Source organism: Saimiri boliviensis, chromosome 6 (assembly GCF_048565385.1).
Source record: "Saimiri boliviensis isolate mSaiBol1 chromosome 6, mSaiBol1.pri, whole genome shotgun sequence".
Classification (NCBI taxonomy): domain Eukaryota; kingdom Metazoa; phylum Chordata; class Mammalia; order Primates; family Cebidae; genus Saimiri; species Saimiri boliviensis.
In genome coordinates, this window is record NC_133454.1 from 89,764,374 (window position 1) to 89,789,610 (window position 25,237).

General features: G+C 35.9%; 1 protein-coding gene across 3 annotated transcripts in view; it reads left to right on the plus strand.

Moving 5' to 3' along the window:
* Nucleotides 1-25,237, plus strand: part of PRMT3 (protein arginine methyltransferase 3) — a 139,936-nt gene that overhangs the window by 41,847 nt on the left and 72,852 nt on the right. For all 3 annotated transcript variants that reach the window (XM_074401235.1, XM_003919914.4, XM_074401236.1), the window contains exons 10-11: nt 1,613-1,712; nt 23,590-23,668. In XM_074401235.1, the coding sequence (XP_074257336.1) occupies nt 1,613-1,712; nt 23,590-23,668 (179 nt within the window). The remainder of the gene's footprint in view (nt 1-1,612; nt 1,713-23,589; nt 23,669-25,237) is intronic.

The following is a 25,237-nucleotide window of genomic DNA, read 5'->3' on the forward strand; positions in this document are numbered from 1 at the left end:
CCTTAGCCTTTGTGATTTATGGGTATAACAGAGAGTCCTGCACACAGCACTATTCTGAGCTAACTTAATTTCAAGTCAGACTCACGTGAACTTAATTACCCAGTATTCCCGAGAGATTACCCAGCTTTAAATTTTATTAATAATTTCAAAGGTATAGGCAATCAGGAGACTTAGAAGAAGTAGAGATTAATCTGGCACATAGAGCAAGGCTTCTTACTGTGTGAGTTGATAACCTATGCACCCCATTTGAAGACCTTTTCTACTCTGAGCCAGAGATTATGTAGTCATTTAGGGAAGGAAGGACTGAAGCAGCTGCTTTTAATATCCCAAATCTCTTAGTCTGTACCTCTTGATTCCCTGTATTTTAAAAATTATTTGTAAAGCTTGACACTGGGTGAGATCTCTGGTTCATGTGAGTTAGATTTGACATCTGATCTTATGTATTCATTCACCCACACATGTTCATTTTTCTCATTCCTTCCTTTTTCCCTGACCATCTAGGACCAGTTTTCTTTTTCTGAACTAATTTTTTAATATTTCCTTCATTGTCTATTTATGTCAGTAGTGAAACAGAATATTGTCTCTTGGTCTGAAATGTATTTTGCCTATATTCTTGGAGATACTTTTCTCTACATAGAGAATTCTATATTGGCAGTATATTGTTGTAGGATAGGAGTTGGTAAACCTCAGTCCATGGGCCAGCTACCTGTTTTTGTAAGTAAAGCTAGAATACGTCTGGGCCTTTTTGTTTACGTATTGTCTATTGCCTCTTTCACGCAGTAATAGCAGTTGAATAGTTGCAATAGAGATCATATGTCCTGCAAATCTAAAATATTTTTACCTTGGCAGTTTAAGAAAAAGTTGTTTCATATTACAAAAGAACGGGATGTTGAAAATATGTGCTAATCTTATGATCAAGCACATAAAAATATCTAATGAATGCCACTGGTCAAGGTTAAATAATTTTTGATAGTGATAGGATCTCAGGTTTTGCATGACACTTCATGTTTTGTTGTTGATGATAATGTCGTTATTGTTTATAGATACCTGTATAACTTTCACAAGCATTTGATCCTAATAGCCTGTGAAGTATATCGGGTCAGTATTGTCATTCTCTTTTGCACATGAGCAGTACAGGCTCAATGAAATTACTTAAAATTTGGTGAAGGTCCACATAGCTAACAAATGCTAGGGTATCTGGGGATTAAACTAAGGGCTTGGGGCTTCACATTCTCTCATCCCTGTGACCGACACACTGCTTCCCTTTAAACCATACTTTTGTATGTCTTATATGTCTGTCTTTACCACCTTGTGGTTTTTTGTTTTTAAGACACGTGATTTCATTGACATGTTATTCTTGATAAAGTTTGGATTTCTTTTTAGACTCAAGTTTTAAATATTGGTTTACTGTGTTGCCATATTAACCAGAAACATTCTTGGGCATTCATGGAGTAAACATAAAATAATTATATTATCTAAAGGACAACTAAACTTTGATTGAACATACTTTTTTGTCCTACAAAACAATATGAGTTGTTGGCAAAAAATTATGTAATTTGACTAACTTTCGGAATCTGTTTAACCTAATCTAATTCATTGTGATAATTTTCAGACTAAATCAACTTGAAGATACTATTACACTAATTAAAGGAAAGATCGAAGAAGTTCATCTTCCTGTAGAAAAAGTGGATGTTATTATATCTGAGTGGATGGTGAGTGTTTACAGAAAAAGACTACTTTCATTGGTGAAATGAAAAAATATTTTTTAAGTAATGAATAAGATAATAGTTTTTCTGAATTTAATTATATTTGATACATGGCAGAATGGGGACATTATTTTTTAAATAGCTACATTAGATGCTGTAATGTATAATTTTTAAAAATAGCTACAGTCTTCTTATGGCAGTTTATTCTGAAATGGTGCTTATTGGCTATTCATAATTTTTTAAAAGTGATAAATTATCTTTTTTACCTTAAAAATCATAATAAATTATTTTTCTACTCTATTACAATAATAAAAGTAACAATATACTGAATACCTAATTAATCAGAGTTTATTATTATTTTTTGTTTGGTTGGTTTTAGATGCCTAAGTGTTTGCAGAAAAGGTTTAGATACCTAAGTGTTTGCCCAAAAGCCTCCCCTCCAAGGACTAATAAGGACTTATTAGGACTGTTTCATCAAAATTAACATTCTGTTGCCACTATTATCATACTGAATGTCCTGTCTTTCTAATCTATTGGGCCATGTAATCAATGTCCGTTATCAAATAAAATAGAATTTATTGCTGTTATTAAAATACTAAAAGGAAGGTATATCACGTAGCTTTATAATTTGCTGTTAAAATCTTGAGTCAAGACAGAATATTTATGTTTAAATATATGGGAAAATAAAATTAATGGATGCTGGTTATGGTAGCTCACACTTGTAATCCCAGCACTTTGGCAGGCTGAGGCAGGTGGGTCACTTGAGGTCAGGAGCTCAAGACCAGCCTGGACAACATGATGAAAGCCCATCTCTACTAAAAATACAAAAATTAGCTGGATGTGGTTGCAGGCACCTGTAATCTTAGCTACTCGGGAGGCTGAAGGAGGAGAATGGCTTGAACCCGGGAGGTGGACGTTGCAGTGAGCCAAGATCACACCACTGTACTCCAGCCTGGGTGACAAGAGTGAGACCCAGTCTCAAACAAACAAAAATTAGTGGTATTTGACAGCTGATTTGATTTATTGATATGTCATTTGACAGAAATAAACTAGATAGTATTTCTAATAAAGATTTTTAAATTATTTTGAAATAATTTTTTTCTTAATATTCTATTTGGTAGATAATATTTTTATGAAATAAGTTTATCAAAAAAATTGAAAATGAATTTTGTTTATAATTTTTTAAATAAATTTTGAATGAATAGTTATAATCCTAGCAAAACAGACATTTCAAGGAACTTTTGGAGTATTCAGATTTAATGCAGTAGCATAGGGAGTTCCAGTCTAGAGCTGATGACAGTCACAATTGTTGACGGCTACTATTTTGTATGTGAAACAGTATGTTTTTTTTTTAATGCTGAGATTCATTTCATACAATCTTTAGTCATATCAGTATTCTCACACCAAAGAATTTGTATCAGGACTCTGATTTCTCATTAATTGAAGTAGTAGATATGAATTAAAATTTTAACATTTCTTTAAAGACTATGAAAAGATGCTTCTGAGAAAGTACATTGAGGCATATATGACAAGAATTTTAAATAGTTTATGTCATATATTTTACTTTTCTTGGAAAATGCATCTTTTAAATTACTCCAACATAGATTTTATAGGCAAACTAAAAGAAAGACTTGTCTAAACTTTCTGTTACCTCAGTTGAACATTATTACATATCTGATTACAATAAGTAATGGGATAGTTCTTGCTCTGCCTAGCAGAATCTGGATATTGATGTTCTAGGATTTTTCACTTCCAAATCTGAAAGATGATCTAGAGTTATTAATATGCAATTGATTTCCTAGACCCAGCTGGTATAATAACTGCAATTAGCTATATTGAATGAATTCATGAGATTGTCTTTATGATGTGAGCTTTATTGAAAGTTGTACTGGTCTTGGGCTTGTTTGCCCTCAAATCCCTTTTGTACCCTTCTGCTTTCTTCTGTGCTAAGGAGGGCTAACCCCGCAGGCTGCCTTTCCCAGGCTCCAGTGATGGCTGACTTCTACTGAGTTTGGAGAATCTAATAGGAAACACTGGAAACTCTAAATATCCCAAGATTCAAGAAAAGGAGAAGCCAGGGCATTTCTTCCCTTCTTACTTTATCTCTAGTGTATTGCTGACAAAAGCTGTTTCTTTTGTGCTTCCAATTCCCACTGGACAGGCATGCTGAAATTCCAGCATCCACTATGTAACCTTAGCCCTGGGTTCTTGTAGCAGTAGCCTAGGAATGCCAGCTACTTCTGGGCGTTACTAAAGTCTTGTTGTGTCACTCTCTTCTTGATGACTTCTCTTATCTTTTATCCTTTGTACAAGTGACTTTTGACATTATTTTCCTCTATTTTAAATAGCTTGTGTGGTTTCTCTTTTTTTAGTTTGTATTCATAACTCAACAGTCCCCAGACTTCTTGGCACCAGGCACCAGTTTCATGGAAGACAGTTTTCCCATGGACTGGGGGGTGGGGATGGGATGGTTTTGGAATAAAACTGTTCTATCTCACATCATTAGATTCTCATAAGGAGCATGTAACCTAGATCCCTCGCATGCGCAGTTCCAGCAGGGTTCACGCTCCTTTGAGAACCTGATACCACTGCTGATCTGACAGGAGGCGGAGCTCAGGTGGTAATGCTTGCCTGCCACTCACCTCCTGCCGTGCAGCCCAGTTTCTAACAGGCCACGGACCAGTACCTGTCCATGGCCTGGGATCTGGGGACCCCTCATCATACTGAAATAAAGGGCACCTTTCACTTTAGAGCATTGGTCGGGTAAGACCTCTGCCTTTATCAGGAAGCCAGTCACTGGAGCTTGAGATGAAAGGAGCCTGTTGTTCAGAAGCCAAGGTGCTTGGAAACCCTGAAGTAATGAAAAACAAAACAGTGTGTCCAGGAAGTGATAAATAGGAACTTTTCTTCTTCCTCACCACAAAGGTGTAACTTAAGCATTTGCATTATCACACTGTCTGCCTTTCCTTGTTTTAAGTGAGTTGAAGTCTAGCAATTGTTTTAAGTGTTCTAGGTGGGACATTGGACACTGTAAGTTAACAGCAGTTATTCTGTGGCAGTCAGCTCTGTATGGCCTTATTTCTCTAATAAAATTTGCATTTAAGGCGCCAAGAAGGCTTGTGCTAAATTATTTTTAATCATCTTTGTAGATTGGAAATAACATTTATGGTATCTTCTTAATCCTATAAGTCCCTAACTTTATTTGGTACTTTCATTAGGATTTTTGATTTGAGAAGCTGGAAAACATTAGTTACATAATTAAACAAGGGGCAGGTATGCTTTTAAAATTTATTCTCCACGTTTCAGTCACATTGGCTGAAACAGTAGGCAAATGGTAAACAGCTATTTTAAATCTATAGCCACATTTTCGTAAACCAGCATTTTAAACTTAAATTGCGCAGACTCCTGTCTTTATTTATTTATCTTTTTTTTTACGTATAACATAATAAGGGTGCAAAAATCTAGAATGAACCATGGTTAAGCATTTTTTTCTCTGTTTTTACAAGTATTTCCAACAAGGAAAGACAAAAATGGAATATACTCCAGAATTGGGCCCAGATGTTTAATGGACGTGTAATCCGTTATAGCAGTGTAGGCATCATATATCGCAGAGATGTACATCTGTTTTCTTTTACTGTGGTCCACTAACTATTCCGTGGCTTAATCTAAATATGATTTCTGTCTGCACCTGTTCAGGATTTTTGTCTTTATTTTGAAAGATTTTTCTGGATAAGTATAGTCTTTGTGCTGTATATTTTTATTTTTATCAGATGGAATTTCTGTTTGACAAAATTGTTTCAGTTAAATGTAAACAGTTTAATCCCTGGAAGACGTTAATACCTATGTCTTTATGTATGTGTCCTCATTTTTTCCTCTTTAGTCTCCCAATAGAAGTTGTTTTGAGAGCTGTTCTTTATGGCTTCTTGTTTCTGACTGCTTATTAAACTGTTCAAAATAACCATCCCTAATTCTGACCCAGTAAGCGAAATTGACTCACGTGGTGTTGCTGTACATCCTCTGTGTTTTCAGCATGACTTTGCAAGAACATAGACTAAATCCACGAGGCTTAGCATTAGTAAATGATGACAGAATGTGAATTTTAGGGGAATATTCCCAGACAGAAATTTGCTGGCCACAGACGTTTATAATTTTATGCACAGCACATGAAGGCACGGAGGTAGTATATGACAGGGTTAAGAATGTTGCTCCAAAGGCAAACTGCCTCCATTCTTCGGAATGTTACCTCTCTGTGCCTCGATTTCCTTCTCTATAAAATGAAAATAATAGCATTACCTACTTCATAAGATTTTTGTGAGGATTAAATGAGTTAATATGTGTAAATTTCTTAGAACAGTTTCTGACACATAAGATCTCAATAATTAGCTATTCAGTTTCTAAAGTTACACAAACTTTTGAGTACTCTGTAACTCACGAGAGCTGCTACTACGCTAATTCAATAAATAACAGATGAAAGTAATCATTTACATGAAGTAAAGGATATTAATTTTTGGAGGAAGAACATTCTTAGGGCTTCTCCCTTGCTTACAGCCCTTTGTAAAAGCAGAAGACTTTCTCTTTGTATGACTAGCATTTACTAATTGACTGTCCGTGGTTGGTATGCAGAAGTATGAAAATTAGCTGATGAATGTGAGTTATTGGGATTTGGGGTATTAAACAGGGAGATACAGTACTTGAACAATGAAAGAAAAATTGTGGTTTGTATTTTTTCATAGATATGCTAACATCTGAATCAAGAAAGCAAAGAGACTAGAAATCTAAAGAATAGGTCCTTTGTGTATAATTATTTCAGTCTTACAATCTTTTGTTCTTGTCTATCTATGCTCTTAACCACTTCCTAGCCTTTCTTTTCTTCAGTCTTCAATAAGTTATAAAGTATTATAATTATGAAGATTAAAAGTTTAAGTTATTCAGGAACATGAATCAACTGCCCTTACAAAAATTTTTCAGGTAAGCCCTCAAGAGAACACAAAATATTGGTTAATTTTGATTTTAAACTCTAAAATTGTGCAACAATTTATGAATATTTGTCAGTAATACCGTTTATTTCTACCAGGAAGTAAAAGAAAACCCTTCAAATTTCCAGCTTGTATTTGTAGTTACATAAGCATTTATTATAAATACAGATTGTCTTCTGTAAACTGTATATGGTGTATACAAGTCACATTTTTTTAATCCATTCAACTCTTTTTGTTTGGCTGGTTTTTTGTTCATTTGTTTTGAGATGGAGTCTCGCTCTGTGGCCCAGGCTGGAGTGCAGTGCCGCAATTTCAGCTCACTGCAACCTCCGCCTCCCAGGTTCAAGTGATTCTCCTTCCTCTGCCTCCTGAATAGCTGGGATTATAGGTGCGCGCCACCATGCCCAGTTAATTTTTGTATTTTTAGTAGAGTTGGGGTTTCACCTTGCTGGACAGGCTGGTCTCTTATCTCCTGACCTCATGATCCATCCTCTTCAGCCTCCCAAAGTGCTGCAATTACAGGTGTGAGCCACCTCGCCTGGCTGCATTCAAGTCTTAATAGACACTTAGTTTGATTCTGTATCTTGGCCATAGTGAGTAGTGCTGTTATAAACGTGGGAGTGCAGATACGTCTTTGACATACTGATTTCCCTTCCTTTGGATATATATACCTAGTAGTGTGATTGCTGGATCATGTAATAATTCTATTCTTAGTTTTTTGAGGAACCTCTATACTCTTTTTTATAATGGCTGTACTAATTTATATTCTCAACAGTATATAAAAATTCCACTTTTTCTGTATGCTTGCATCCTTGTCTTTTTGATAATAGCCATTCTAACTGGCATGAAATAATACCACATTATAATTTCATTTTTATTTCCCTGATGATTAGTAATGTTGAGCATTTTTTAATATACCTGTTGGCCCTTTTTATATCTTCTTTTGAGAGATGTTTATTCAGTTTATTTGCCCATTTTTGATCAGATTATTTAGATTTTGTTGAGTTCTTTATAAATCTCTTGATGGATAAATAATTTGCAAATACTTTCTCCCACTCTGCAGATGATCTCTTTACTCTGTTTCCTTTGCTGTACAGAAACTTTATTTAATTTTTTAGTGGCTCTCTCTTTTTTTTTTTTCCCTTTTACATCTGGGAGTACATGTACAGGTTTGTTATTTATGTAAACTCGTATCCTGGGGGTTTGTTGTACAGATTATTTCATCACCTCGGTACTAAGCTGAGTTTTGGTTTTTTTTTCCCACTCCTCTCCTTCCTCCCAACTTCTACCCTCAAGTAGGCCCAGTGTCTGGTTGTTCTCGTCTTTGTATTCATGAATTCTCATCATTTAGCTCCCACTTACAAGTGAGAGCATGCAGTATTTGGTTTTCTGTTCCTGCATTTGTTTGCTAAAGATAATGGCCTCCAGCTCCATTCATGTTTCCACAAAAGACATGATCTCGTTTTTGTTGTTGTTGTTGTTGTTGTTGTTTGCTTTTTAATGGCTGCATAGCATTCCATGGGGTATCTGTGCCACATTTTCTTTATCCACTCTGTCACCAATGGGCATTTAGGTTGATTCCAATTCGATGTCTTTGCTATTGCGAGTACTGCTGCAATGAACATTCATGTGCATCTTGCTCTTTATGGTGGAATGATTTTCATTCCTCTGGGTATATATCCAGTAATGCAATTGTTGGGTCAAATGGTAGTTCTTACTTGTTTTGTTTTGAGGTAGGGTCTCACTCTGACTCACAGGCTGGAGTGCGATCTTGGCTCACTGCAGCCTCCGCCTCCCAGATTCAAGTGATTTTCCTGCTTCAACCTCCCAAGTAGCTGGGATTACAGGCCACCATGCCCGGCTAATTTTTTTGTAGTTTTAATATAGACGGGGTTTCTCCATATTGATCAAGCTGATCTTGAACTCCCATTGTCAGGTGATCCACCTGCCTCGGCCTCCCAAAGTGCTGGGATTACAGGCCTGAGCCACCACACCTGGCCTGCTTTCTTGATTTCTTTATTTATTACTTTCCCTGGGTGTAGAAATAATACTGATTGTTGTATGTTGATTTTGTGTCATGCATCTTTACTGAATTTGTTTGTCAGTTCTAAGAGGTTTTCAGATTTTATGTATAAGATCATGTTGTCTTCAAACAGGAACCATTTGACTCCCTTCTTTCCAACTAGTGCTTTGTTGAAAAGTGGTGAAAGTGGACATCCTTGTCTTCGTCCATATCTTAGAGGAAATAGTTTGAGCTTGTCCCCATTCAGTATGTTGTTGGTTGTGGGTTTGTTGTTGATGGCCTCTATTGTGTTTAGTTACATTCCTTCTATGCCTAACTGGTTGAGAATATTTATCATGAAGGGATGTTGAATTTTATCAGATGCTTTTTTTGTGTCTATTGAGGTGATCATATGGTTTTTGTCCTTCTTTTTTTTTTTTTGAATTATGTTTATTGATTTGTGTACATTTTGTCATCCTTGCATCTCTGGGATAAATCCTGCTTGATCATGGCAAGTGATCTTCTTATGCGCTGCTGGATTTGGTTTGCTAGTATTTTGTTAAGAAGTTTTATATCTGCATTCATCTGGGATATTGGCCTGCGGTTTCTTTTTTGTAGTGTCTTTGACTGATTTTGTTATCTGTGTAATGCTAACCTCATAGAATGAGTTTGGAAGAAATCCCCCCTCTTAATTTTCTGGAAGAGTTTGAGAGTAATCAATACTATTTCTTTAAATGTTTGGTATAATTTAGCAGTGAAGGCATTTAACACCAACTTTACTACTAATCAGTAGATTTCTAAGTGCAGCTTAAAATTTGATTACATTTTCTTTTCTTTTAGAATGTATCTCATGAGAAATGTACAGTCAAAATATTGTGGGTTTTTTTTTTTTTTTTTTTTTAAGAATAATAAGAAAAAGAATAAAGAAGAGGAAGAAAGAGACAGAGGAAGAGGGAGAGAGAATGGGGGTATTGCTTTATTGCCCGGGCTAGAATGCAGTCTAAATATGGGTATGCCTATAATTGTCCTTAATAATGGAGACATAAAAGAAAATGAGGGAAGAGAATAACAAACAAGGAGCCAACCAACATTTCGTTTAAACTTCTAAGTTGATATGACGTGGTACTGATAAGAGTGTATATTTTGTGTATTTAAAGTGGAGAGTTCTAGAAATGTTAATTACGTTTACTTGTTCCAGATCTGAGTTCAAGTCCTGGATATTGTCGTTAATTTTCTGTCTCATTGATCTGTCTAATATTAATGTTGAAGTCTCCCACTATTACTGTGTGGGAGTCTAAGTCTCTTTATTAGTCTTGTATGTCTGGGTATTCCTGTATTGGGTGCATATATATTTAGGATCTTTAGCTCTTCTTGTTGTTGCATTGATCCTTTTATCATTATATAATGTCCTTCTTTGCTTCTTTTGATCTTTGTTGCTTTAACGACTATTTTATCAGAGGCAAAAATTGTAACTTCTGCTTTTTATTTATTTTAGCTCTCTGTTTGGTTGGTAAATCTTTCTCCATCCCTTGTTTTGAGTCTTTGTGTATCCTTGAATATGAGATGGGTCTGGATGCAGCATACTGATGGGTTTTAGTTTTTTATCCAAATTGCCTGTCTGTCTTTGGATTGGGGGATTTAGTCAATTTAAATTTAGAATTAATAATGATATATGTGAGTTTAATACTGCCATTTAATAATAGCTGGCTATTTTGCCCATTCGTTGATGTAAATTCTTCATTATATTGATGCTCTTTACTTTTTGATATTTTTTAGAAAGGCTGATACTGTTTGTTCCTTTCTATGTGTAGTGGTTCTTTCAGAAGCTCTTGTAAAGCAGGCCTGGTGGTGATGAAATCTCTGAGTGCTTGCTTATTCACAAAAAACTTTATTTTTCCTTCACTTATGAAGCTTAGTTTGGCTGGATGTGAATTCTTGGTTGAAAGTTCTTTTCTTTTCTTTTCTTTTTTTTTTTTTTTGAGACGGAGTTTCGCTCTTGTTGGCCAGGCTGGAGTGCAATGGCGCGATCTCGGCTCACCGCAACCTCCGCCTCCTGGGTTCAGGCAATTCTCCTGCCTCAGCCTCCTGAGTAGCTGGGATTACAGGCACACGCCACCATGCCCAGCTAATTTTTTGTGTTTTTAGTAGAGACGGGGTTTCACCATGTTGACCAGGTTGGTCTCGATCTCTCGACCTTGTGATCCACCCGCCTCGGCCTCCCAAAGTGCTGGGATTACAGGCTTGAGCCACCGCGCCCAGCCGAAAGTTCTTTTCTTTAAGGATGTTGAATATTGGTCCCCACTCTCTTCTGGCTTGTAGGGTTTCTGCTGAGAGATCTGCTGTAAGTCTGATAGGCTTCCCTTTGTGGGTAACCTGACCTTTCTCTCTGGCTGCCCTTAGTATTTTCTCCTTCATTTCAACCCTGGTGAATCTGACGATTATGTGCCTTGGAGTTGCTCTTCTTGAGGAATATCTTTGTGGTGTTCTCTGTATTACCTGGAGTTGAATATTATCCTGCCTTACTAGGTTGGGAAAATTTTCCTGAATAATATCCTGAAGCGTATTTTCCAGCTTGGATTCGTTCTCTTCGTCACATTCAGGTACACCTATCAAGCATAGATTAGGTGTTTTCACATAGCCCCATATTTCTTGGAGACTTTGCTCGTTCCTTTTTATCCTTTTTTCTCTAATCTTGTCTTCTTGTTTTATTTCATTGAGTTGGTCTTCGACCTCTGATATCCTTTCTTCTGCTTGATCAATTCGGCTGTTAAAACTTGTGCATACTTCACATAGTTCTCGTATTGTGTTTTTCAGCTCCATCAATTCACGTATTTTCGTCTCTAAATTGTGTATTCTTGTTAACATTTCGTCAAACCTTTTTTCAAAGTTCTTAGTTTCTTTGAATTGGGTTAGAACAAGTTCTTTTAATTCACAGAAGTTTCTTATTATCCACATGTTGAAGCCTGCTTCTGTAATTGGAACACACTCGTTCTCCATCAAGCCTTGTTTCGTTGCTGATGAGGAACTGTGATCCCCTGCTGAGGGAGAGGCGTTCTGATCTTGGGTATTCTCAGCCTTTTTTTGGCTGTTTTCTTCCCTTTGTTGTAGATTTATCCATCTGTGGTCTTTATAATTACCGTCTTTGTAGTTGGGTTTCTGAGTGGACGTCCAACTTATTGATTCTCAGCGCCGAAATCTGAGCAACCCACTATGCCAACTAAATCAGCGGCGTTAAGATTGATGGTACTTTTCTGACTCTGCACCAAGAACTGACGCTCCAAGGTGCCGGCAAAACCACCTCGCCGGTCACAAGAGTCGCGCTGGTGACCCGTGGGGCTCCTTTGCTGGGAATCTCCTGGTTCGTGAGCAACAAGAATTCATGTGAAGGTGTGGCATCCTCTCGTTCTTTGCGCTTTCACTGGGAGCTACAATCCCGAGGTGCTAGTGATCAGCCATTTTGGATCTCTCTCCTGTGTTGTTTTTTAAGTCACTTGAAGTGGCTAGTTTCTCCTTTTATGTTACTAACTTGACATACAACCAGATTTCAGTGTTTTCTTCTTTTCAGTCTTGGGGAGGATTGCTTCTTTTTCCCTTGTTTAGTTTAATTTTGTGTTTTAGTTATGCAAAAAATTACCAAGTTTTTAGTAATTTTTATGTACATTTTAAGATAACAGGAAATTATGTTTTTTCTTCTGTCATCTTCCTTTGTGGATAGATGACCATTCTCTTTTTATCTTTGGGGTTATTTTTAATGTATTAGATATGAATATATTCACCCTTATGCCAAAGTTAGCATATTCTAGATATTGTTCTATACTTTGCTTTTATTCAGTTAAAAATTCTATCTTGGAAATCACTTCATCATTCTATAAAGAGATTTCTCCTTCCTTTTTGTGGCTGTACACACATGTGCACCAACTTTCTTAGACATGTATTTGATTGATTCTGCACACACCCCCAGCCTAGACTCATACTCAAGTATATTGCAAATATAAGTTTTTTTATTCTCATGTAGAATAAATTGTATGGATAATTACATTTCTACATAATTAATGCTCATTTGAATTTTATCTTTTGCTATTACAAATATTGTGTTGAATATTCTTGTACATGTGTAATGTCATTTTATATTGCTAGAGGTAGGACTGATGGATCAAAGGGTTAATAAGGGCTGGGCATGGTGGCTTCTACCTGTAATCCCAGCACTTTGTGAGGCCAAGGCAGGAAGATTGCATGAGGCCAGTTCTGGAGGGATGGAGAAAGGGAGGGAGAGGGCAGCATTACTGGTTATTGCCAAATCCTCCATGTACCATATGACTTTCTTACCAACAAGAGAATGAGAATACCCATTTTCCCACAGTGTTAGCAAAGAATGTATTGAAGGGTTATTTTTACATTATTGACTTTAGGTTTTTTCCTGTCCCCCTGGTGTTGTAAATCAGGGTTGTATGTTTGGGGTCTGTCTTATGTTTATTGGAGATGGGGTGGAGTTAGAGAGGAAGTATGTGTTTGACTACACAGCACCAAGGTTCTAAACTGAATTGGAGCAGTGGGCAACAGCAGATGAGATTGTAAATTCACATTTGTTTTGTAGATATGTTTGTCCCAGCTCTGTTATTTAGGGCAGGTTCTTCTTAGAGTCCTCACTCTGGTTGAACTATGAGCTTTGTTTCCTGTTTCCTGTTTGTTCGCTAGGTTTAGCAAATGCTCTCAAGGTGAAAACCAGCTTACTGATGCATCTAATAAATTGTTCTTTTTCCTCCTAGCATATCTGTTGTATTCGGAGTGTCAGTAGATCCTAAAATGTATTGTTGCTGGAAACAGAATGAGGTCTTCTTCTTTATATACTGACTCATACTGTCAGTGACTATTTCCTATAGCTTCCAAAATCTACATAAGTATTCTAGAATCACTGTGTCTTAGTCTATTTGTGCTGCTATAACAAAATGCCTGAGACTAGGTAAACAAAAGAAATTTATTTCTCAGCGTTCTAGAGGTTGCAAGTTCAACATCAGAGTTCCAGCAGGTTGAATGTCTAGTGAGAGCCAGATCTTGACTTCCAAGATGGTGCCTTGTTGCTGTATCCTCATATGGCAGAAGAAATAGATGGGAATGATCCCAATTCCTCAAGTTCTTTTTTAAGGACCCCAATCCTTTCCAAGCTCTCATGACTTGATCACCTCTTGAAGACCCCACCTTTAAATACTATCACATTGGTAATTAAGTTTTAACATACTTGGGGAACACACTCAGACCATAGCACACACTGTTACTATGTAATATTATAATTCTCTTTAATAAAAGTGCTTGGGGCCAGGCATGGTGGCTCACACCTGTAATCCCAGCACTTTGGGGGGCTGAGCTCGGTGGATCACTTGAGGTCAGGAGTTTGAGACTAGCCTAGCCAACATGGTAAAACCCCATCTCCACTAAAAGTACAAAAATTAGCCTGGCACGGTGGTGTGTGCCTGTAATCCCAGTGTAAGAGGATGGCTTGAACCTGGGAGGAGGAAGTTGTAGTGAGCCAAGACCATGCCACTGTACTCCAGCCTAGGTGACAGAGGGAGACTCTGTCTAAAAAAAAGAGAGGGGGTACTTGGTAATACTATAGTTTTACTTTCCTTTTTTGAGAAAGAGGGTCTTGCTCTGTTGCCCAGGCCTGGGTGCAGTGGCACAATCATGGTTCACTCAGCCTTGACCTCCTGGGCTTAAGCTGTCCTCCTGCTTCAGCCTCTGGAGTAGGTAGGACTATGGGCATGTGCCACTATGCCCAGCTAATTTTTAATTTTCTTTGTAGAGATGAGGTCTCTCTCTCTTGCTCAGGGTGATCTCAAATTACTGGGTTCAAGGGATCCTCCCTCATGAGCCTCCCCAGTGTGGAGATAACAGGTATGAGCCACCATGCCTGGCCATCATGAATTAGTTTTAAGAGTGGAATATCCAGTTATCGTTAATGAAATTTTTCACCCGTCATGGTGGATTGGCAATATTGTTTTAGAAGCTGTTCTGGTGCATCTGGAATAAGACGTACACATGCCTTTGGAAAGATTTTAAAGATTCACTTTTTCTTTTGATAGACTTGATTATTGGACAGTTTTCCACAGTTTGTGGAAAAGGACCGATTTGACTGTCAGTCTTTTGTTGATTAAATGAGGGTGCCATCTAGTGGGAGAAAAACTTAAACTGACACAAGTTTTTTAAACTTTAGAACATGAAGAGGAAATTATTTCTTATGCTAAGTTATGTTCTCCAGAAGTCCACAAGACTTAAAAAAATGGGACTGTATGTTGGAAGGTGAGAGAAAGAAAGTAATCTTGCAGAACAGTAGCAAGCATATTATAGGGACCTAGTAAGTGGCAGTTATCACCGTGATTCTTATTCTTGCATGGAAGGTAGTGATCAAGTTAAGTAATAGGTAAATAGGAGCTTCTCTTACAGAGATTTGTGGCTAATACATGTAAAATTTTATTGTCATTTTTTGAGTAATATATAGATATAATAAATTTTATCTTTTTTTAATCTTTAACCCTATCACTCAGGACTCACCCCTAGTCCCCAAGAAAATCTGTTACCAGTTTCTAGTATATCCTTCTTAAAATATTTCACTGTATTATAAACATGTATGTATATTTCTACCCCTTGGCATACTCATTCACTTAAGAAATAGTGTGGCTGCTATATACCTGGCACTGCTCTAGGCAGGATAAAGCAATGAAGCTTATATTCAGTGTAAGGTAGGCATATTCTACGTACTGTACCTTGCTTTTTTCATCGCATTTAAACCTATAAATTTCCCTCTAATGACTGTTGTAGCTGCATCCAACAGATTTACTCAATTCAAAATATGTGCTTGTGATTTCTGCTTTGGTCCACGGATTATTTAGAAGCATGTTTAACTTCTAAGTGTTAAGAAATGTTTAAAATATCTTTCTGTATTAATTTCTAATTTAATTTGGTTGTGATAAGAGAACATGCTCTATATGCTATCATTCTTTTAAATTTGTTTAGACTTGCTTTATGGCCTAGCCTACCGTCTCTCTCATTGTATGTTACAGATTGATTTAGAATGAACTTCTCTGTTATTGTTGGAGTGTTACATAATTGCCATTTGAGTCAAGTTGGTTGATTGTATTGTTCAAGTCTTTAAAATCCTTATCTATTTTGTCTACTAATTCTGTTAATTACTGAAAGAATGAAATTTCTACCCAGGGTTCAGGATTGTCTGTTTCTCTTTTCAGTTCTATCAGGTTTTGCTTCAGGTATTTTTATGTGGTTATTAGGTGCATACACATTACTTTATTATGTGTTATTCATAGTTTGGCTTCTTTATCATTATTAATGTTCTTTGTTCCTGATAATGTTTTTGATTCTTTAGTCATCTTTGTTTGGTATTCATAACTAACTATAATTTTCTTATGGTTAATGTTTAAATGTTATAGATTTTCCCACCCTTTTTCTTTAAATATAAAAACATAGGTTAAAAGTGGATTTCTTCTATATAGCACTTTATTGGTTTTTCCTTTTTTAAACCTCTCTAACAATCTTTTCCTATAATATTGTTTCTTTCTAAAAATCAGCCTCACTTTTTCCTTCCAAAATAAAGTATTAAAAACTCTTGTCTTTTTAGCTTGTGATTATTAGCCTTTTCATTTTTCTTTTTTAAAATTTTATGAACAAATAATATATAACCATGAGACAAAATTCACAAGATACGAAAGAGTTTATATTCAAGAGTTAGTCTCCTTCCCTTCCTATGCCTCTGCTATTATATTCCAGCCACAGAGGCAATCAATTCTCTAATTGTGTACTGTTCCACACGTTATAACCATTTATAAGCAGATATGAATCTGTTCTTTTTGCTTTCACCCATATTATTGTATATTATATATGCTAGTCATACAAATCTTCCTTGTATAACCTTTTTAGTTATGAAATGTAATATACACAGAAAATTACACAAACTTACAGGCACTGGATAACAAATAGTTATATAATGAACATCTGTGTGATTATCAGCCAGATGAAAATATAGAAAGTAGACATCCAAATATCATTTCTCAGTTACATCTCCTACCCCAGAGGTAATGACTCTCCTGACCTTTATGATAATCATTTCCTTGCCTTTCTTTTTGCTGTTACCACTTATACTTACCTCCCTAAACAGTGTAGTTTATGTTTACCAGTTTTTAAAATTCATATGAATAGAGCAAAACATCTTTTTTTGTTTTAAAATGTGGTTTTTTGCTTTCTTCACTGAGTCATGTTCATAACATTCATTTACATTGCTTATAAGGATAATTTATTTTCATTTCTATAGATGCCCTTGAATGAATGTACCACAAGAAAACACATCTTAGGGAAGTGTTTTTTTAATTTTACTGTTGTTGGGCACTGAATACTTGCCAGTTTTTTGTCATGCAAATAACAATACTATAGTATACTTGTACATGTGTGCTGTTACACTTAAGCACTCATGTCTAGGTATACAATTAGGATTAGAGTTGCTAGATCACAGGGTGTGCTGCTCGTAGACATTATTAGGCAATGCAGAAGTACTGTACTTTTCCAAAGTACTGTAGAAAAATTTTATTTCATGCCTCCATGGACTTCTCAACCCTGTGACTGCTAATCTGGTAGTCATGTAGTAGTCTCTCATTGTGTTTGAATTACTAATGAAGTAATATATTTTTGTTTTATGAAGTAATTGTATATAATTATTTTGCCCATTTTTCTTTTGGGTTGTGTGCTCTCTTTGAACAATTTGTATTCTTCATTGGAAATGTAAAATTTACAAATGTATATATGTGTGTGGCTGGCCAGTGTCTTTTCAGACTCTGTGACTTAATTGTTTTTATGAGCAGAGGTTCTGGATTTTAACATAGTCAAATGTATTGGTCTCTATGATCAGTACTTTTTTCCTACAGGAACATGAAAATATTCTCCATAAACTCTATACCTTTCCCTTTTACATTTAGGTCTTTATTCCACTCATACAATTGTGGGAATAAAAATTGTCATAGTCTTGTGGGGCAGTTTGATGATACATATCAAAATTTTGAATGTGCATATCCTTTAATCCAAGAATTCTATGTTGAGAAATTTATCTTGGCAAAATACCTTAAACACTGTACAGAGATGTCTGTGTGTATATATAGATGCCAACACAACATTTTTTCTACCTATTCTATGGCAAGTAAGTGCAAAGGGTAAAGGTATCCCTGTTGAGTGTTATCATCAGCCGCCAGTATTTTGCCAGGTGCGTAACAGTGTAATATAATCTTTATCAGTCACTGTAGAGCTGTAAGGAAAGCATCTTATCAAAAAGGATTTTATATAATTACTTTGAAAACTCTTGTGTAATTTCCTTATCACATTTATGACAAATTAGGTGGTTAGCATTACCATATTTTAAGATGGAAGGGTCAAGTGATAGGCTGGGGAATAATTGAAAAAACTTTGCAGTTCAAATGTTTAATATCTAAGGCTATGATAACAGTGAGTTAAATAGAGATTACATTGCATTCTGTACACCTTAACTTTGATAATTTTTTTTGAGGTGGAGTTTCACTCTTGTTCCCCAGGCTGGAGTGCAGTGGCCCAATCTCAGCTCACTATAACCTCCGCCTCCTGGGTTCAAGCGATTCTCCTGCCTCAGCCTCCCAAGTAGCTGACATTACAAGTGTGCAACACCATGCCCAGCTAATTTTTTGTATTTTTAGTAGAGACGGGGTTTTACCAAATTGGCCATGCTGGTCTCGAACTTCTGATCTCAGGTGATCTGCCTACCTTGGCCTCCCAAAGTGCTGGGATTACAGGTGTGAGCCACTGCTCCTGGTCAACTTTGGTACTTTTTTTTCTTTTTAAGCAGAGAACACAGTAGATTAGGAAAGAATGCTTATTTATTTGTGTTTCGGATACCTCTAGAACAGTGGTTTTTCAGTGATGTGGAAGAGGAGGCAATTTCACACTCCTGGGGATATTTGAGTCATGAGCAATCACTGGAAACATTTCAGATTGTTAGAATTTGAGACTGTGGATTGGGTGGCGATAATGGTGCGGTGGGTATAGCCCAGGAATGCTGCTAAACATTCATCAATGGACAGGAAAGTGCCTACAAATAAAGTTTTCTGGCCCAAAATGTCATTAATGCCAATATCGAGAAATTCTGCTTTAGAATGGTCATTTCTATGCATTGATAGTAAGTCAGCTTGTAATTTGGGTCACATTATAAAGGCTACCTGACCTGACATGGGACATCAAGGAAGATTTTCTTGGAGAGGTGACATTATGACAATGTATTTTGTCTTTTGTGAAATCCAGATTCCATAACCAACCTGCATTTAACTAATTCACCAAATTCATGATGTTCTGCGTTCTTTTTATATAACACATTGCTAGGTTCCTGTGGCTCTTTCTGAACACATAAACCCACTTTCAGCATGCTGCCACTGCTCTGCTTCTCTCAGTTGGCATTGTTTACCAAGAGCTTATTATGTTTGTTTGCCTGCTTATTTATGTAAAATCAGTTTAATAGGAACACAAACTATTGACAAGACTATATAAAGGATACAGTGGTTTTTTCCGTGCAAACCAAAATGACTATTTTGGAAAAATTCAGGAAGGAGAAAACACTAAACATATGTTGTGGAATGGAGTAGGTAAAATTGTTTTACTCACAAACGATTGTAAATTGTCTATGAACAAATTGTTTTACTCACTCCATTCCACAGCATTGTTTAGTGTTTTCTCCTTCCTGAGTTTCCTCCTCCTAGTTTGAAGGCTAGGAGTAGGAGGGTAGAAATCATGGAATTCCAGGAGGATTCCTCACTTGGCAAGTGCTCATAGATTTGTTTTTCTTCTATTTAAAATAACCAAACTTGGATATTATCTAAAATCTGGTTTAGACAGGGAAGATGCTGAGGATTCCCGTCAGTGGATATATCCTCAAAAAATGCTGGCAAGCAAATCTGTTTGTTTTTACTTAAAATGTCTTGTTTCCAGTTAATAACTGACTGCTAGCTCCAGTCACATAAAAAAATTCTTTCTACAGTTAATGTTACAGAATTTGAGAGTAATATTGGAAAAAATGTTATCAAATACTATGATTCAGAGATATACTACTTGGAAATTATGATTAGATTGTGTAGGCTTCTGTATTTGTTGCAGGTAATCTTTTATCTTTAAATATTTTAGATTATTGATTCTTTGCTAACATCCTTCAGTTTAACTCTTCCATTTTATTTGTAACTCTCCTTTTCTTTAATAGTCAAATTTTGCCTAGAGGGGTAATAGTAATTCAGCTATTTGAACTAAAAAAGTTAGAAAACACCTTATACTGAAGGTATCAAAAAATTCATTTAATGTATCTAATCCAAGAAGATATCATAAGCAGCCGTTTTAAAAATAAGATTCCCACTTCAGTGAATGATGTTGATATTCTAGTCCCTGATTTAATTCCATATGTTCCTTTTTAGTTATAAAGTATAAGTGCAGTATTTAATTTTTTTAAAGTAAATGTCACTATTGAAAGAAGAATGCCCACGAGTATCATGGGAGAAAATACCAGGTGTGATCCTCCTTCCAGATGGCACCCCTACAGGTGAGGCAGCAGCCTGTGAAATTACAGTCTGAACTACACTGCAGATGAGCAGGGCATTTGAACCTAAGCCTTCTGATATCAGTAATAAATGACTTGGTTCAGAACCAAGGACAATTCCCAGGAATCTAAAGGCTGTTGTATCACATAGGGAGCCTGTCGTAAAATGAAGTTTAGCAAAGTGGAAAGTTGAGAGAAAGGACAATGACCATTAGCAATACATATATGAATCTTTTCATCTACTAATATTTTTAACTGGATATTTTATCTCACGAAATGTCATATTAGTTCTGTATATATTCTAGTATGTGCATTGATTTTTCAAAAGTAACCGTAAAGGGTGGCCAAGAGTCAGTTGCCAACTGAGATACTACTCTGAAATGATTACATACCTGTTGTAAATTCTAATCTTGTTTAATATGGTCTATGGAAAATTTTTCATTTTGGGAATGCTTGAATCCTTAACTACAAATGTAGTATAAAACACCTACTAAATCTTATTTTCGATTAGGCAAATCAATTTAAGAGGCAACATAAAAGAGTGATTCAGAACTTTTGTAGTTAGATCATGGTTCAAATTCTGTCTTATTCACTTCCCGTTTGTGTAACTGTGAACTATTTTTTTAGATCTCAACTTATTTAACATAAATAAATTAAATTGGAATGACAGTAAGTGGTGCTTTGGGGAAGAATTAAATGAAATAATTCTCATAGAGTCATTACAATAATTTTAACAATTATCACCACTATTGTCAGTTTTAATTTTAGAAAACAAAATATTATTTTTAAATGACATTTTAATTTGTACTACAAAAATAACAAAAAGCAAGAAGTTTCATTTTAACAAATGTATTACACACATACAACATTAATAACGTTATTTATTCATTTAAAAAATATGTATTGAATTCCTACTATGTACCAGACACATTTTCAGCCCTCAGGAATATAGCCTCAAACAATGTGCCGAAGTCCTTGATCTTAGAGCTTATATTTTAGTAAGGAGACAAAATAAAAGCAAATAAATAGTACTTTAATTCATAAGTGCTATGATGAAATACAAAGCAGGATTTAAAAAATGGAGCTTAATGAAAGAAAAAGGATATTTTATATAGGAGCATCAGAGAAGTTATTTGTGATAAGGTAACAGCTGAGCTGAAAGATAGAGCTAGAATACTAGAAAGCAATTTGACAGTGACAAATCAATACTTAAACTTTTTTTGGCCTTTGTATTTAATGTGTACTAAAATGTGAATTTTATTTATTTTATTTTAAGTTTTAAAACAGCAATCTTGCAAATAGGGACTTTTTTTTCCCTACTAAATCTATTAATAGTTTTACCAGCCAGTCTTTTCCTCATAAGTTAGATGCCTTCCATCTAATAATCCCTTGGCATAAATTATAATTCACTATAAGCAACAGTTGAATGCCTATTTATAATAAGCATTTATTTGCATAATCCGAGTTTGACATACTACTGAAGTACTCTATCCAGAAAAATAAGTTTCCGCCAAATCCTTAATTTTCCTAAAGTAACACATTAATAAACTAGCTTTGTTCCCAAGCCTCTGTTTCATAGGCAGTTATTTTCATATCAGTGAGTTGGGAAGTTGGGAAGAATAGGTCAACACCAATGTAGAGTTGCTAGCAATTCAGTTCAGTTCCTTTATTCAAGAATGAGAGCTATATTTTCTATACATTAAAATTGCTGTTATTCTCTTGGGAAGATTGTTCTGGGTTTGCGGTTTTTCTTGTTCTAGAGAAACCTTTAAAATATTTTTTATTGATGTGGTTAAAGAATATTATACTTACCCCACTGGGCATTTATCTGTGCACCGAACAAATGAGTGGATGAGAACAGTTTTGGTATAGAATGCTAAAGAAAAGGTAAAATTCGTGTTGGTTCACCATAAGCAATAAGGTATTCCGTGTGCTGAGCACTTGACTTTTCCTGCTGCTTTGAGCACTCGAGGGGTTGGACCCTAGAAGAAGAAAGACTGACTGAAACTGGTAGTGATTTGTCAGTCATGATTATTTGTCATTTGTATAATAAACTGTGAAGTGTAGTATTAGAATGTAGTATATTTAAAAAAAAAAAAAAGAATCTAGTGTATTTGTGATACCAATAGTGGCAAATTCTTTTTTCATTTGTACTGTATTATTATCCTTTCTTGGTATGGGATTCATTATCATACTGTAAAATCAGTAGTATACCAGGATCATATTTCATGAATTCTATTTCCATAAACACTAGTTCTGCAAGGCGTTGATAGATGTTAAATAGAAAAAAAGGTCTGTAGTCAGAAAGTAGGTAATACTTAAAATATGTTCAGCAGTTCTCTTCACCATAACAACTACTCAGAAATTTTTGTGTGCTCATGTGCATTATGAATCTCTAATGGGGGATATGGCAGCTGGTGTTTCTTAAACCTTTTGGTCTAAGGATCCCTCTCCTTTCTTTTTTTTTTTTTTTTCTTTAATATACCAAAAAGAAAGTCACTAGACAGGAAATTATTTGGGAAATGGTTTTCTAGACTAGAGCTTCTCAACCTTAGCACTACTGACATTTTGGACCAGGTTGTTCTTTTTTGTGAGAGGCTGTCCTGTGCATTGTAGGATGTTTGCCAATGTTCCTTGGCTCTACACAGTAGATGCCAGTAGCATCTTATTCACCCCCTACCTCCAGCAGTGACAATCAAAAATGACTCAGACATTGCCACATGTTCCCCAGCGGGGCAAAATCAAGTGGAGAACCACTGCTCGAGATGGATATTGCATCATTCTGGGGAGTTATAGGGCTTGTTAATAATTTTTATCTGAATTTTCTTTAATGAGGAAGAAACAGTAGTCTGGAAAGTAGAATCATAGATAAAGAAGATTGAGTACATTTTACCACAATAAACTTTCTGGGTTCACTTTATAAGCTGGCCTGATTTTCTAATGACTTTTACTGTAAAAAGATAGTTTCAGATTTTGCAGAATATTATTAAATATATGGCAGAAGCAAAAATTATTTTGTAATTAATAGAGTAGTTCCTGGGTGGCTAGGGGAGGCCTAGCAGGACTGGGGAAGGGATAGCATTAGGAGAAATGCCTAATGTAGATGACGGGGTGATGGGTGCAGCAAACCACCATGGCACATGTATACGTATGTAACAAACCTTCATGTTCTGCACATGTACCCCAGAACTTAAAGTATAATAATAATAATAATAATAATAAAGGGTAGCACCGATATTTAAATTGACCTGCTTATGAGGATGTTGCACCCTTCTAAACTCTTTTTTTCTTTTCCCTTTTTTTATGCAGGGCTACTTTCTTCTGTTTGAGTCTATGTTAGATTCTGTCCTTTATGCAAAGAACAGATACTTGGCAAAAGGAGGCTCAGGTGAGTATCAAATTTTGGTTTTAATAATCTTATTTTAGTGTAGCAGAACCAAATGAACCTTTGGATTTCAAATAAGCTATGCATGGCTGAGAAAGTTCCCAATAGAGATGAAAGATGTTTCCATTACAAGAATGTTTAAGACATTTGTTTACTATATTGTTGAAAGACTATTATATAAGATATGCAGGACTCCAAGGTAATGGTATTCTCAAGAATGCTTTTTGTAAAAAGCTCACTTTAATAAACCTGGGCAAAACCATTCAGGACATAGGCATAGGCAAGGACTTCATGACTAAAACACCAAAAGCATTGGCAACAAAAGCCAAATAGACAAATGGGATCTAATTAACCTCCAGAGCTTCTGTACAGCAAAAGAAACAATCATTAGAGTGAACCGGCAACCACCAGAATGGGAAAAAATATTTGCAATCTACCCATCTGACAAAGGGCTAATATCCAGAATCTACAAAGAACTAAAACAGATTTACAGGAAAAAAAAAAAAAAAACAAACAAACAAAAAACAACCCATTCAAAAGTAGGCAATGGATATGAACAGACACTTTTCAAAAGAAGACATATGAGGACAACAAACATGAAAAAATGCTCATCATCACTGGTCATTAGAGAAATGCAAATCAAAACCACATTGAGATACCATCTGATGCCAGTTAAAATGGCAGTCATTAAAAAATCTGGAGACAACAGATGCTGGAGAGGATGTGGAGAAATAGGAACACTTTTACACTGTTGGTGGGAGTGTAAATTAGTTCAACCATTGTGGAAGACAGTGTGGCAATTCCTCAAGGATCTAGAAATAGAAATTCCATTTGACCCAGCAACCCCATTACTGGGTATATACCCAAAGGATCATAAATCATTCTGTTATCAAGACACATGCACACGAATGTTCATTGTGGCACTGTTTACAATAGTAAAGACCTGGAACCAACCCAAATGCCCATTGACAATAGACTGGACGAGGAAAATGTGGCACATATACACCATGGAATAGTATACAGCCATAAAAAATGATGAGTTCATGTCCTTTGTAGGGACATGGATGAACCTGGAAGCCATCATTCTTAGCAAACTGACCCAAGAACAGAAAATCAAACACCGCATGTTCTCACTCATAGGCAGGTGTTGAACAGTAAGAATACATGGACACAGGGAGGGGAGCATCACACACTTGAGATCTGTTGTCAGGGGCTGGGGAAGGACAGCGTGGGGTGGGGAAGTTGGGGAGAGAATGGTGAGAAATGCCAGATATAGTTGACCGGGGGTGGTGGAGGCAGCAAACCACCTTGCCATGTATGTACCTATGCAACAATCCTGCATGATCTGCACATGTACCCCAGAACCTAAAGTACAATTTAAAAAAATAAATACCTAAACTAAAGACTAGTATTTGGAAGCTTTTAGATACTCAAATTCAAATCTAACAAACCCCTTTTTATTTTTAATCCTCATGTCATTTTTTTCCCTTTTTTGCCAATGGCATGTTTCATACTAAATTGGAGATTATTCTTGACTTCACTAACTATGTAAAAAACCCAACTTCTCTGTGA